The sequence below is a fragment of the Diabrotica undecimpunctata genome, chromosome 3 (assembly GCF_040954645.1).
Source record: "Diabrotica undecimpunctata isolate CICGRU chromosome 3, icDiaUnde3, whole genome shotgun sequence".
In the NCBI taxonomy this organism is placed as follows: domain Eukaryota; kingdom Metazoa; phylum Arthropoda; class Insecta; order Coleoptera; family Chrysomelidae; genus Diabrotica; species Diabrotica undecimpunctata.
The window spans coordinates 113,113,489-113,130,089 of NC_092805.1; the positions used below are offsets into that span (position 1 = coordinate 113,113,489).

General features: G+C 33.2%; 1 protein-coding gene across 1 annotated transcript in view; it reads left to right on the forward strand.

The window, feature by feature from the left end:
- Positions 1 to 16,601, forward strand: part of LOC140437240 (uncharacterized) — a 59,442-nt gene that overhangs the window by 28,975 nt on the left and 13,866 nt on the right. Inside the window, exons 4-7 of the mRNA XM_072526642.1 lie at positions 321 to 362; positions 7,320 to 7,400; positions 10,342 to 10,603; positions 10,678 to 10,754. Coding sequence (XP_072382743.1) covers positions 321 to 362; positions 7,320 to 7,400; positions 10,342 to 10,603; positions 10,678 to 10,754 — 462 coding nt within the window. The remainder of the gene's footprint in view (positions 1 to 320; positions 363 to 7,319; positions 7,401 to 10,341; positions 10,604 to 10,677; positions 10,755 to 16,601) is intronic.

The window sequence follows — 16,601 nt, forward strand, 5'->3', positions numbered from 1 at the left end:
GTTTTTTCGGAAATACAATTCTTACGACTTACAGCGACAAAATAGTTCACGTCTATTGTTTGATTTACATTCAGTTTTTCTTGTAATCTTTTGTATATTTTACTGTATAGAATATTCCCTATATAGAATACAATAGTATAAACTAATTTTTTGAAGTCTTCTTACGATTTAGAATGTATGATGGATAGATCGATTGCTATTTTTACTTGAAAAATTATTGGACGCCCTAAATCCAGTACGTAATCGCCTTCTACGTTAAGTCAAAAAAGCCCCAAACGCACTAGTTATTTCAGTTTTTTTTTAAATATGTCATTTTTTAGGTAAAAATCTTAGTTCAACTGAAGCAACAACAGAATCATTAGGTAAGTAATTATTTTGTCAAAATTTTTTATATTATATCGTGCATACATGTGTATATACCGATATGGCAATTTTTCAACTACCGTTTACGTTATTCAGTAATAACACTTAATTGTTTGAATACGAGTGAAAAACAATCCATGCATGTTGGAGTAGCGAGTCTAACTTTTAAGGACCCTTAAGCTAGCGGGAACAAACGAGCGGAATCCAATTGTAACATTTTTTTATAGTTAATATCTTAAATTAATTCTAATCCCTTTACCTCCTTTGCTGATACGCCCATAGTCGTATTTGCAAACAAGTTGATAAATTTTATTGGAAACTACCGAAATATTACGGAAGAATCTACCTACTTATTTAAAGACGCCGGTTTGGTTAATCCTTAGTTAATTCCGGTTTCGCGTCTGTTCCTTTGATAGACTTGTTAAATATCGTCGAAAGCACGTCCATAGTAATTTTTCTGTAAAAACCTAATTCCGAAGATTTTATTTTCGTCACGTTCCAAGTTACTAGTATCGTTGTTTACCTCGAACCCTTCGGACTTTTTACCTTCTTAGAAATGGAGTTTTACCTACTTTATACCTAGAATATACTCTTTATACTTAGAATTATACCTATCCTTTTGGGTGGGAGATATCCCACCTTTCTTGGGTAGTTTCGTAAATTTTTAGAGGAGGAATACCACTTCTAGTTGGGCGATCTTAGAGGATAGCTGCTCGTTACCTTACCGTCTCTGTGCATTTTCTTTCTAAGTGTGTATACACTTATATATTTGAGTTCTTTTAATCTAATATCATTTTAGATTAAATATTGGTATAAAGTACCTTTTAATTGAAATAACTTCAGTGCTTGATACAAGTATAGTATATAATTTCAGTGCAGTGTAGCAGTCATCAAGATTTACTGTAAGTAATCAATCGAATAATATGGTATGGTTATGGTATCATATTATCTTCAATTATCTGGGCGAATCTACATTCCTCCATGTCTTCACTTGTAGTTAAGAGTAACTACTAATTTTTGCATTCAATTTAAAGAACATTCAATATTTTCTTACGAACTTTCCATCAGCTACTAAGAAATTCTAATAAATAATAATTAACTTAACCAGTGCGGGTTGGTTAAATTTTTATTTCGTAATCTTGTCGTATTCTTTGAATTTAACTTTAATTAACTTTGTGTTATTTGTTATTCATTTTTTTATTTACTATACCCAGTATCTCGAGATATGCCCATTAAACAGCAAAGAGAGACTTTCTTTAATCAACTTTAGTTGAATATTTTTATATAGCATCAGACTCTCTTTGCTGATAATTTAATTTGTGTATGATTCCATTATATTGTATTTGTAAAGGTATTTATCAATCATAATACTGTTTATTTTTTATATGTATACCACCATTTAATAATTAATGGTGTATTTTTATTACTTGAGTGTACATTCAGCCGCCTACATCATTGTGTTGTTGAATATATTGTTTTTGTTTTATGTATGAATTTTATTTGTCGACTCCTAACAAGTTTCTTGATAACGTAATAACTCTGAATATTTGCTTATTATATTAAATTATTATTATACCTTCGACCAGAAGAAAGATCAAGCTGATTAAGTTTCGTGGGTAAGTAGGTGGACGGAGTCCACCTAATATATTTATTATTTGTTTATATAGTGTGTTGACCAAATTTATTTAATAATTAACTGTTGGTATCTTTCCTTGGATTTGGTCTCAGAACCAAAATATTTTTCCTTATCTTTTCTATTTTCTTCTTAATGGTTTCTTAATTTTCTCCTTAAACCCCAAAAAAATTAAGTGGCGCCCTGTTCCTATCTTATCTTATCTTTGGTAATTTTACCCATCTATCTTTTTGTTTATTTCGGTATCTTTTCTAATACGTCTTATCCTGTCATATCTTTACTTATTTCATCCGTTGGACCCATTCCTGGTCCCAAAAGCTAGTTTCGAACCCACGACTCGCTCTCCACCAACCATCTGGCTGCCGTCCGTAGTGTCTCCATTGATGACCTTTCTAGCACCATCCAAAAAAGGTTTCCGAGGTTACACAATTTAACCTACGTAATATTGTTCACCCATTTTTCACTAATTTATTACCACCCTAATAATTTTTCACCAACAAACCAACCTTAAGGGGAGCGATTCTGCTGGCTTAACGTTCAAGCTAGCAGAATTTTTTGCCTCTCAACTAACTCGTGGTAGCTTAGGTTAAAATAAAAAAAAAGTAATTTTTAAATAACACTGTATGCTACAAAGCTTTTCCAATTTATTTACCACCTTCACAATTGTTTACCTCTCTATGAGAAGTCAATAATTCTGCTAGGTTGAATTTTGAACTGACAAAACAAAATTATAAAAGGTATTTTAAATAATTTTTTTGTATTGTTCTTTTACTTTAACCTTTCACTATCTTTTGCTATCTTCATATTTTTCAACTAACACACTGGACATAAATTCCGCACCTTTTTGGGGCGTAAAGTCGTACTTTTTCGTCCTGTATAAAAAAATGCATGTTTTCACATTTCAAGAGTTAAAAATCAACTATAGACGTGATCGTGCCTAGATGAATGTGCACTGGTGTTTACTATTCAAAATTACTTTAAAACTATTGTACTCAGCATACCTCAGGAACAGTACAGAGACCCTATATTTGCAATTGCAGCCGCTGCAGCCCCACTCCAATTGGCGGTACACTTCGCTCAGGTCTATGGATGTACACAATAAATACAAATCTTTTAATCTTTTAACAATAGGTGCGCAAGATGTCCCAACTCTCCTTTACAATTATGCAGTTAATGTAATAGACATAATAAAATTATTTCAATTTGAATATTTCTCACCTGGTAATTATTCTGTGAAATATAACAATTCCATTGTATTTACTAAAACTAAAATTGATTTCAGTTATTTTATATTTATTAAAAGGACTCACATCAAGGGACACTATCAAAGGGATTTTTTAAAACAAAATTTATAATTTTTGTAATAAAGTATTTTCATATTTTCACTACATTTAAAAAATAAATATTAGCTAACACAGAGTAACATTTCAGAATGTTTTTTAATTAGGGTAGTTGAGAAAACAATGATTAGTCTGGTAAAAATATAGTAAAAATCTAGCAGAGCACTTTTGTATTTCCAAAAAGATTTCGCATTTAGCTAGCGTGAATGCGTAGCTTGTTGAATGTTTCCCATTAACTGTGGCTTAGGGGATCAAAAATTATGAGGGTGGATAAAATTCAGTAAAAACCTGGCAAGCAATTTATACTTTCAGTTACAAGAAGAGTACGGTAAAATTGTAAAAATAGATTTTTATCACCTTTAATATTAACCCAACAGAATTATTGACTTCTCATAAGAAGTGGTTGAGGGGTGAATAATTACTAGCGTGGTAATAAATTCATAAAAACCTAGCAGAGCACTGTGGTATATCATAAATATTATTTTTGGAATTCTACTAGTTTCAACCGTAAGCCAGTAAAATCGCTCCCTTTAAGGTTGGTTTGGTGGTGAAAAATTATTAGGGTGGTAATAAATTAGTGAAAAATGGGTAAAAAATATGCCATCGGCAAAAAGTTTTTTTTCTGAATTCTGCTAGCTTCTTCGGCCACGTTTCTTATAAACAAATCCGATTTCTTTCAGAACCCTTTATAAAGTAGAAAGAGACAACGGCGGTATATTCTCATTGTATAAAGTTATGTATACGCTTTAAGTATGACGGCAAATTTTGACTTACCCGTTTTTTAGACAATGTCAAAGTTCCACTTTGTTCTTTTTCTCTTTAGATATTGTAAATGTCGCTACCACCAGTCATCTATGAAGTACGCCTTATAGCAGCACTTACATTAAATTGTTCCTTATTATGTGTAAAAAATACAAATCATTCAACACTACCAGTTTAGCGCCTGAATTTAATAATTTACCGGGTTTAAATTTATAGGACTCCATGCTCTCTGCTCAAAGTCGGACTAAATACTGAAATGTTTCGTTTTGCAAATTCACTTTCACCCATGCCCAGCCGTAATTACAAATTAAATGATTAGGGTTACTATATTATGTTTAATTTTATGAGATCACTATATATTTTCACAATTGTTGTCTAATTTCGTAAATCTACCTCGAAACTATTCGAGCTTTGTATAAAAGAATCGCTACTTCAAGTACAAAACATTAGAAAAAAAAATTAGTACTTTCCAAGCTATTTATACATTTCGTGGAGTATTCAATTATTACATATTTTAGAATGCTTTTTTATTCTACTATATACTTACATAATTATAAAATATTATGCTCGTACTGCCGGGAGATCCATTTTATCCAAGCTGGTACTCTGCGACGCTATTTAGTGAACAATCAACAGCTGACGAAGTCCGACAACCCTGTGCGTTTATTCTTCTCTCTATTGCACTCTAAATGTGAATTTGACTATAGATACCATATCAGAAATTGGACGATTATTACATATTATATTGTAGTTTCAAAATAATTATTTAACAAATATAAAATCATAGTTCTCTTCTCTTCGTACGCTTATAACACAGATTTACAGAACACACAGATGCGAAACAGTCGCGTCAACCCTGGGTACCGAGTTTTGGTAAACTCCGCCCACTCTCAGTTACCCAAAGAAGATTTGAATTATTATGTAGGCTCAAGCTTCTTATCAGTTCTTGAATAACCACACTGTAATTCAGACAGTACATGCGCTTATATCGTAGTGGTAAATTGACAAGCTGCTTATGGGGAATTTTTTCTATTTTAAGTGTGATGTGTGTAATGTTAACCATTTTGATCAACTTTCTTGCAAAAGTGGAATTTCTGAAACTTTGTTTAAAGATATGTCAAAAATACTTTTTGACCATCCATGTCTTAACTTTCCAATATCATACATTGTGAAACTATTTATCAGATTAAAAAATTTTTCTTCGTTGAAATATACCAATAGAGACCTACAGCATTTAAACAAATCAAAACCATCTAAGAGAAAAATAGACATTTTATCTCATATTTAAATTCCAAATGAATATTTTACGTTGTCAATATTGCAATTGGAAACTGTTTTATTATTTTGCAGAGAGAATCTTCTGTATTATTTTGTTGACTTAGCAACAATATTTAAATTGTACTTTAGCTATCGTTATTCTTTTCTTTGCCCTTTTTCGATTTGTTAGAACTTAGTACTTTCAAAAGTAATCACTAGACTAGGAATTGTTTAATAGTGTTGTGAAGCTATGTCTTTGTGACATCTTATGCAGTTTACTATTTTACTTGAGAAATAAGCCACAATTTAAGTTGAAAATGAAATTTATTTGACTTACGATAATACGATTTTTGGTAAAGATTTTCAAAGTGGAAGTCGAAACGTCAAATAAATTTAAATTGTGGCTTATTTCCCATGTAAAATAGTAAATGTGTTTAAAGAGTTCAATATTTCTTTATTTTGCAGAAGGAATCTTCTGTATTATTTAGTTGGCTTAGCAGCAGTATTAAATTGTACTTTAGCTATCGTTATTTTCTTCTTTGCTCTTTTTTGATTGTCGATCGAACTTGGTACTTTCAAAAGTAATCACTTGACCTCGTCTTAGAAATGTCTCATTGAGAAACTGAAGTAAATTAAAATTTCATGTTAAGTACCTACCAATTTTAACATTTTCTTATCTACAGCTAACGAGATAAAATCTCGTCTAAAATAATTTGTTGTGTATTGTAAGCTAAAACTGGTTTATTGTACAAGAATGTATTAAAAATGAAATGGTTATGTTATTAATAAAATTCTGGTTTAGGGAGATTAACTTAATTATAAAATTAAATCACCGTCCACCTATATTTTATGTATTGTAAATCTTTAAAAATTGTGACTATTCTAACAGCCACTTTACTTCTTTCCAAATTTGGTTCTTCCTAGAACTTCCAAATTCCAAATTATGATATTAACTATGTACTTTCTCTTGTTTTGTTAAGGCCATATATGGAATTCCCAAATTACCTATTATATTTATTTCTTGTTTAACTCAAAGCTACTTTTATACTTTTTCAATTTACATAGAAATTTTTTAACGATTGTCGCTTTTCTAATAGCCAGTTTACTTTCTCTTGTTTTTTTAAGGACATACCTAGAATTCCCAATTACCTATTATATTTATTTCGTGTTCACTCCAAAGCTACTTTTTATACTTTTTCTATTTACACAGAAATTTATTAAATGACAGTTTATATATAAATCTTTAACAACGACTGTCACTTTTCTAACAGACAGTTTACTTTCTGTTGTTTTGTTAAGGACATATCTAGAATTCCCAAATTGCCTATTATATTTATTTCCTGTTCACTTCAAAGCTACTTTTTATAGTTTTTCGTTTAACACAAAATTTTATTAAATGACCCACGTTTTGTTAAGCTTTTTTGTCTTAATTTCTAGTGTAGGTAAATTAAATATCAAATCAGATGTAAAAGTAACTATTATAGACCAAATGAATTATTTTGTAAGTTACACATTGTATTGGTGCAAACCACGGTTCGTAGATTTACTACGGTTGCCTCTTCCGCCTAACCATTGAACATTAAGCCCGAAACTGTACTCTCGTGACGTAATTCTTCCCCTTCAACCAATCCACACTGCAATCGACCTGCCCTCTACATTCAGTTTCAATCGCGAATAAATGGGTTTTGTATTCTTGTGTACTCTGGTGACGTAACTCAAGCATCCCCACACCAGTCGGAAGAGGCAACCGTAGTAAGTCTACGAACCGTGGGTGCAAACTCCGGCACAACAACGGTTTTCCTCAGTTTCAAGGTTACCAAATTCTGCACCACTCTCATCGGGTAGCTTTCGTATCTGTGGTCTGTTAATCTGTGCTTATAGTTATATCATAAGGTCAATATTTTTATAGCAAAAGATTCCAGATGATTTGCAATGAATAAAAATCCAACAATTTTATGTTACAGATTTAAGAAGATCGACAAGAGAACGAAAACCTAGAAAACAAGTATACTGCCCCTCTTTTATTGACATTTCAGAAGAAAAGTGTAAGTATATTGTGTTATGTGCATATATGGGCAAATCCCCATTATTTTTCATTTTCAAAAAAAAAACTTTAGGATTTTTAAAATAAGGGCACACCTTTTAAAAGTGTTAATTACTATTTAAATGGGAATAAGCCACAATTAAAGGTTAAAGTACGTTTATTGACGTTTCAATTTCCACTTCGGAAATCGTTCTCCTACATCTCCGTAAAAATTTGATTTTTGACAATGTGCCAGTTTCTTGTAAAGAATTTCCAATCTCCGAAAATTTTGAATAACGCTGGGCCCATAACGGTTTCTTAATATTGTACTGAAGCTATTTTCTTGTGGCATGTTAGAATAACTATTATTTAAATGGGAATACGCCACAATTAAAGGTTAAAGTACGTTTATTGACGTTTCAATTTTCACTTCGGAAATCGTTCTCGATTTCCGAAGTGGAAATTTCACTGCCGAGACCACGAGCTTCAATTTCAGGTACCAAATAGATTCCACCAGCCCATAAACCACATCAAACAGTTTTTTCAGGGTGTAATGGCAACTCTTGAACCTCTTTGGGTTGTTCATCACCTCCAAATACGGATTTTGTTTATTAACGTACCCATTAAGCCAAAAATGGGCCTCATCTGAAAACAAAATTTTTCTCGAAAACAGTGGATCTTCTGAAAGCTTATCAAGAGCCCATCGACTGAAACGGTGACGACTCGGAAGGTCGGTTGGCTTTAGCTCTAGCACTAATTGAATTTTGTACGCTTTTAAACCAAGATCCTTACGTAAAATACGCCAAGTTGTTGCATATGACAAACCAAGCTGTTGAGAACGGCGACGAATCGATTCTTTATTATTTTCGAGTACACTATCCGTTACCGGGTCGCGTGTTATCCAATAATGAAAACTGGGTTTTAAACTTACTAATCGTAAAGCGAATGGAAATTATAAAGGTGTAATGCACCCTCTTCACAAAAAGGGAGATATGATGGTGTGTGATAATTATAGGGGCATCACCCTACTTAACGTGGCATATAAAGTATTGTCCAACGTAATGTAAAGAATATTGATCCCCTATGCTGAACAAATAGTTAGGAACTACCAGTGCGGTTTCCGACCCAATAAATCAACAACGGATCAAATCTTCACAGTCAGGCAGATTCTTGAGAAAACGCTTGAGTTCGGAGTCGACACCCACCACATATTCGTGGATTTCAAACCGCATACGACTCAGTCAACAGACAAAAACTTCTACAGGCTATGGTGGATTTTCAAATTCCGCTTCATCTTGTTCAACTAACGGAACTTACACTCACAGGCGTAGAGAGTGTAGTCAGAATTCAAAACGACTTTTCCAGACCCTTCCATTGCAAAAATGGACTGAAACAGGGAGATGGACTGTCGTGTCTCTTATTTAACCTTGCACTAGAAAAAGTAATTCGAGAGTGCCATATTAATACGAATGGCACCATCTTTAATAAATCTGTACAAGTGGTCGGATATGCAGATGACATAGATATTATTGCTAGGTCCACAGAATCTCTGATCGAAGCATTTAGATCACTAAGGGCGTCTGCACTTAGAATGGGATTAAAAGTAAACGCACAGAAAACCAAGTATATGTATTGTACTAGATCAGGCAACCAGATACCTAGACTATTAATTGATGATCTGGAACTGGAAGGTGTGGACACCTTCGTCTACCTGAGCTCGCTGCTGACCAAAGACAACAATGTCAGCGAAGAAATTAAAAGAAGAATAGTGCTTGCCAATAAGTGCTATTATGGCTTGAGGAAACATATGACCCCAAAACTAACCAGGCCAGTGTTAACATACGGGTCTGAAACGTGGTCACTTACACAGAACGACCAAGAATTGCTTAAACGTTTCGAGAGAAAAATTTTAAGAAAAATATATGGAGGAATCCAAGAACAGGGTTTGTGGCGTAGGCGCTACAACTTTGAGTTATATAGAAGTTTTGGGGAACCTGACGTTGTAAAATATATTAAATTAGCACGCCTTCGATGGGTAGGACATGTAATTAGGCGAGATGAAGATGCAACGATCAGAAAAATTTTCGAACGAAGATGACCAGTGGGAAGACGACCAGAGGAAGACCAAAACTTAGGTATCAAGATAACATAGAGTATGATCTAAAATCCATCGGAGTTAAAGCATGGAGAAGAGTTGCCAGAGACAGGGGCGAATGGAAGATTGTTCTGAAGAAGGCTTTGGCTCATAACGAGCTGTAATGCCACTGATGATGATGATGAATCGTAAAGCGAATTGTACGTTCGGTAGGCCGATTATGTGGACTATAAATTGCTCTAAGCGCACGAAACACATTCCTCATAGAACTCACATTTTCAAAATAAAACTTAATAATTTCTTGGCGCTATGCCGGGCTAAGTTTTTTCATCATGAAATGTCAAACAATACTGAACAAAAGCGAAATGTCAGTTTGATAGTATTCATGCACGATCTCAAATCAAATCCACACCAAAAAAAGTACCTCTAAATGGTTCACCCTTTATTTACGCCATCTCAAACGAATTATGAACCACTTTAACCGTTTTGCAATATTTAAACTTTTTGGAATCGTTAAAACAACTATAACAAAAATTATAAATAAAACTTATATTTTTTGAAAACACCCTGTAAATAAAATTTGAGGCCGTTTTTGAAATAAAGAATAATTTCTTGTTTTTTTTTTCGTCCTGTATAAATGGTTCCTATTGTCGGATATCAACTAAGAACAATTAGGTACTTTGTCTCGCATTTTTGCAAAATTAAAATATTTTAATTACATTAAAAAATTTCGTATTTTACTAAATAATACTTTTGGCCAAACGAGAAGCTAATCCCAAATGCGTCACCTCCATAGCATATTGAATTTTAGTATAATTTTTTATTTTCTCCAATTCTTGTTGTTTTTTAAAACATTTCTATTTTTTAGTGAACCGTTTGTTTGGTACAAGATCAGGTAAAAGAACAAGCAAAAGTGTTTACAATAGTGTTAACCAAATTAGTTGTCGAACACCACAGAAAGTACAAAAAATCAAGAGTAGTATGAGAAGAAATACCAAAACTTCAGGAATTACAGAAAACAGCAATCGAGAAAATGCTTCATCTAATCATAGCGCAACAGCAAATATGTCTTCATGTCACCAAGAAAATACTGCAGATCCACAGAATAGTATTAATGTTTTCAATAACTGGTAAGTAACAAATCGAAGTTAGTACATTTTATCATTCTAATAACATATTTCAACATATTTTTAAATTGTTGCAGTCAAAATGATCAGATGCATAATTTCTCCCATACGGAAATCGAAAGCAGATTGAGTTGTAGTTCAAGATTTAAGTTAAGTAAGTAATTTAAAGTTAGTAAAAGTGTGGTTATTAATTTTGTAAATGTATTAAAATCGTTAACCGTGAACGCCAATAGTTCAGTACTAGTGTCAAAAAATAATCCAATTATTAGAATTACAATTTTTATTATTAAATTATACGATTTAACCATATATTTAAAGGAGAAAATTAAATTGACTAATAGAAACGTCCATCTTTTTGAATGAACCAATTGCAATGTTACAATATTACTTTACGGTTTTTATCTGCAAATTCTATTAAACGATACTTTATAAAAGTAAAGTTTTACATTCATCATCATCCAACCTCTTCTGTCCACTGCTGGACATAGGTCTCTCCCATTTTTCGCCACTTTTCACGGTTCTGTGCTTCTTCTTCAAAGTTTTACATTATAAATTATGCATAGTTATAAATTTCAATACTGCTCTTATCTCTCTTATCTGTTAAAAATATTATAACCTTTCCAGTTGTTAATGTTTTGCAATAATCTTGCAATTTAAATACGTAATAAATGCATAATTATTTATTTTAGAAATGGGAATACAAAAAATATTTAATAATTAATACAGTAAGAAACATCCCTATCTCTCACTCTCTGTCTCTCTCTCAATCTGTCTCTCCCTACCTCTATATATATATATATATATATATATATATATATATATATATCTCTCTCTTCTCTCTCTAGTTCCATCCCTCCTTGTGTAGTATTGGCCGCTTATGAGTTTCTTGGCCAAAAGTGTAAGATTACTGACTGGCCGAGTCAGTGCATATCGTTCTTGTTTATTCTCTGGATAACCTGTGTACTAGTTCCTTCTATTCTCCTGTATTTCTTGCTCTGTTTTTAATTTAACCGCATCTTGGTCCAATTTTTTCGTGTTCTCTCGTTGTAATTCTTTTCCAGCTGTTGTCTAGTCTTCCTATCTTTCTTTCCCCCTCTGGTTAGTATTCAAGTGCTTGTCTGGTTGTGTTGCTTTCATCTTTCCTCAAAGTATAGCCAATTCATTTCCAGTTTTTTCCTTGACTGTAGTAGATATCTTCTTCCTCTTTATAAGCAATTCTGCTTGTTCATTGGCGGATTAATACCTCTATGGAAGGTTGTCACTCCATCTTTTGCGTGGTCGTCCGATACTTCTTCTGCCGATTGGTAACTTATCCCTTGCTATTTCGACGACACGGGTCTCCTCCATTGTTCTTATGTGGTTACTCCATTCTTTTTTTTTTCTATTTTGTGTTCATTCATTTATATAGTGTACGTTACATTTTCTTCTAATGTCTTCACTTCCCTTTCGATCTCTCAGCGTATTTCCTGTAATTCTTCTCAGCACTCTCATCTCTGCCGTCGCCAGTAGCCTTTGCGTTGTGGCTGTGTCAGGTCTTGTTTCTGAGGCATATGCCATTATTGGTCTTACACTGGCTTTATAAATTCTTGACTTCATCTCAGTTTTAATGTGGCTGTTTCACCATATAGTGTTATTAAGGCATCCTGCCAGTCTATTTGCTTTTTGTACTTGATCTCTCACTTCTTTGTCCAGGTCTCCATAGCTAGACAGTATAATTCTCAGGTATTTTATTTCCATTACTTGTTCAATACTGATGCCATTAATTTCTATTTTAGATCTGGTTGGTACTTTGATGACTACTATTGTTTTAGTTTTCTGAGATAAGATTAAATTCTTTTGCTCTTATGTTAAATTTGTGGACCAGTCTTTGTAGACTATCTTCATCTTGGGCTATCAATATTGTGTCGTCTGCGTAACAGAGAATTTTTATTTCTGTTTCCTATTCTGTATCCTCTTCTTTTGTTAACGCTTTTGATGATTTCATCCATGATCAAATTGAAGAGCTTCGGGCTCAATGAATCTCCTTGTCTTATTCCGCTGCCTATTTCTATAGTTTCTGTAAGTTGTCCAACTATTCTGACTTCCATTTTGTTGTTTTGGTTAGTGTTTTCGATAGTTTTTATAATATTTAGGGGAACTTCTCTATTATACAGACGATGGATTACATCTTTGATGTGATAGTGATTTTTCAGTAATTTGCTTTATAAAGAATATTACATCTTTACACGATCTTCCATTACGAAAACTTGTTTTATCATAGTTTTATCATAGTATTTAACAAGTTTATACCTCTCTAGTTTTCTGGCTGTTATTTATCTCCTTTTTTGAATAGTAGAATTAGTTCGCTCGTTCTCCATTCTTCCGGTATTTTATTGTGTTTTATAATTTTATTAATTAATGTTGTTAATCGTTCCGTCATTGCTAGTCCACAATATTTCAGTAACTCATTTGACATCCCGTCTTTACCTGCTGCTTTTCTGTTCTTCAGGTTTTCAAGTATTTTCCGAACTTCCTGTACATTTATATTAACTTCTTCATTTGTGGTAATTTCTGGTATTTCCGGTTCTAGCATCGCTTGTTCTTCCTCTGCATAGAACTTTTTTAGGTAGTCAATCCACGTATCCTTTTCTGTGTTTTGGTTCTATTAGTTCCTTTACCTCCGTTCTTTGACCTCTTATGAAGCGCCATATTTCCTTTTGCAGATTGTAAAAATCATGTTCCATTTCTTTCGAAAAGCGTTCCCATTGATAATTTTTTTTATTTTTTTTACAAGTGCATGTGTTTCGTTTCTAATTGTCTTGTAATTATGGTATGCCTCTGTGTTTTGGCATGTAACATGTATTTCAGGTAAGCTTTTTTCTTTTCTTTACATTTTTCCTTCATTTCTCTACAAAACCATGGAGTTCTTCGCCTTGGGAACGATTTATTTTTATTTATACTTCTTTCACCAATAACTTCCTTGGCCGATGCTAAGATATTAGGCTTAATTTTTGCCCAGCTTTCTTTGACTCCATCACTTTCTATGATATATGTTTCTGCTTTTTTCGGTTATTCATTTTTGGAAGAGATATCTTGTATCCTGTTTCTGCTGATGTTAGTGCTCTTACATCTAAGATTTGAGAGGGTTGTAACTCTTATATATAGTCTATCATAGATCTTTGTCCTCTACTGTTTTCAAAAGTGTATTTGTATTGTTCTCTGTGATGGAAACATGTATTATTAATACGTATTTCGTTTATGGTGCAGAGGTCCGTCTAGAAGGTCTCCGTTTTCATTTCTCATATTTTCATTATATCGCTGTTTTATTGCTGGAACTATATAATTACCAACACAGGCGTTAAAATCACCCATAATGATTATATATTCATTGTTTGGGGTCTCGTTTATTACGGTCTGAAGGTGTTCGTAAAAGTTTTCTTACTTGGTGTAAAAATTTTCTGTGTACTAACAGGGCGACTCCTTCTTTGGCTCTGGTTTCTTTCTCAACATCACTGTAAATCATCAGATAGTCGGTAGTTTGTTTTGTTCTTTTCCTAGTTTTGTATTAGTTATTCTGTTGGGCCAGTATATTTTCAGTATTTTTCTCAACCCCCAACTGGCGACGTGATATAATATTGACAAAAATGGTGACGTAGGGTCTAACCGTACCACAACCTTTTAAAATAATAAAAAACCAATGAAAACATTAATTTTGACATACAAAAAATAAAAACAGTTTTAATAGGATTTTATTAAAAAAAAATAAAGCAGTATTTTGAAATAATTTTATCTTTAAACAAAACAAGAGTATTTTTAGTTATAAGTGAAAAATGATCAGTAAATTTGCACTCCATAGATTATTTATAAAAAATTAAGCAAACAAACAAAAGTTTTAACAACATTCGTTTAGAAATAACTTAGACATGTACGCCTTAGACATATGATCATTAAAATATATAATATAACCTCCTCCTCTATCCTTTCTCCTTCGAAAGGATGTAGTGGCGTCATGTAATTTTTTGACTATTTCTGTCCAATTATCTCTCTCCTGTGCGTGTTTTTTTGCCTCGGAGAATGAGTAACCAGTCATGTCCTTTATTTGGTCCTACCATCGTACTGGAGATCTTCCTTTGGATCTTTTACGCGCTACATTACCTTCAACTCTCGTTCGTTCCATGCCTTCTCTTCTTTTAGTTATATGTCCAAAATAACCCAGTATATTTTGGTTGATAGTTGTGATGAGTCTAGTTTTTATGTTCTGCTAGAATTGAGTTATTTGTGCGATTGGCGGTCCATGGTATGCGCAACATTCTACGGTAGAACCACATTTCAAATGCCATTATACGCTTTGAATTAGCTTTTTTTATTGTCCAAGTTTCTGAAGCATAGGTGGCGATAGGAAATATCAATGCTCGAACAACGCATAATTTTGTGTTTTTTTTATGTCAGTGTTCTTCAAAATTTTTGTGAGTTTGACTGTTGGCGACCTGACCATTGTGATGCGTCGACGGATCTCGTCTTCACATCTTCCACTGTTAGTAATAACGGAGCCTAAGTAATTAAATTGCCTGACCACTTCGTAACCTGCCATGTTTCTTATCTCTGCTTGGTTGTTTCTGATTCTATCGATGATCATCACTTTGGTTTTCTGCATATTTGTTTTCTAACCATATTCCGTACTCACCGTGCCTAGCCTATTCATAATTTGTTCCAGTTCTTCTGGCGATGACGCCAATATAACAGTGTCATCAGCATAACGTAGGTTTTTGATTTTTCTTCCTCCTATCGTTGCTCCACCTTGCCATTCCTCAAAAACTAGACGGATAATATGTTCACTATACATATTGAATAGAATAGGGGATATTATACATCCCTGCCAAACTCCAGATTTTAATTTGAAGCTTTTCGAAACCACAATGTTAACTCTTACATTTGATCCCATTTTACGGTATCGAAGGTCTTGGAATAGTCAACAAAGCATAAATATGTTTCTATGTTAATCTCCCCAAATTTTTCGATAATTTGACGAATATTAAGAATATGTTCTCTTGTTCCTCTACCTGGGACGAATCCGGATTGTTCTTGGGGAATTTGTGGTAAGAGAATTGATTTTAGTCTTTCATTGATGATGGTTAGAAATACTTTGCTCGCGTGTGATATCAATCCTATTGTACGGTAATTACTGCAATCTGTCCTTGAACCTTTTTTATATATGGGAATAAACGTGAGTTTACCCCAGTCATTCAGCCACTTTCTTCCTTCCCTAATTCTCCCATTTCTTTGAGTGTTTGAGCTGTTATTTCATCTTCTCCTTCTGCTTTTCTGAATTTTAGTTTTTTAATTGCCGCTTCAAATTCTGATTTCAATATTTGAGGTTCTTTTTTATAACTTCTTTTGTCTGTATTATTGTCTGGGTCGTTGTTAGAGAATAGTATTTCGTAATATTGTTTCCACACCTCTGCGATACCGTCTGGGTTTGTTACGGTATTTCCACTATTATCTTTGATGATATGTGTCTGCGGTTTGAATTGTCTCGCTAGATGCTTGACTTTTGAGAAAAGTTCTCTAGAGTCTTGGCGGTCAGCATGTTCCTCTAGTTGTAAACATATGTATTTTAATATAATTATTTTTGTCCCTTCTGCATATAAGAGTTTTATAGTTGTATTTATGGTGCATATCTCTATTTTGTTTTGTTTTGAATGTGATGTGCCGTTTCTAAGTTTTCGTCTTTTTTCTACAAGATTGAGTCTCTTCAGTCATCCAATGTTTTTTCCTAGATGTTTTGTCTTTGGGATTAGTATTGTTGATGGCTTCAGTGATCCATTTCTTTGTGTATTCCCACGTTTTGTCAGGGTCTCCGGTAGTCACTGGTAGGTCAGCTTCTGCCAATGCTTCTCTAAACTTTTTCGGGTGTTTTGGAATCAGGTGTTGTGTTTTATTTGTGATTGTTTTACTGTGTAACTTAAAGCGAAATTCTGCTTGTAACATTTTGTGGTCGGAACACAGATAATGTTAGATCCAT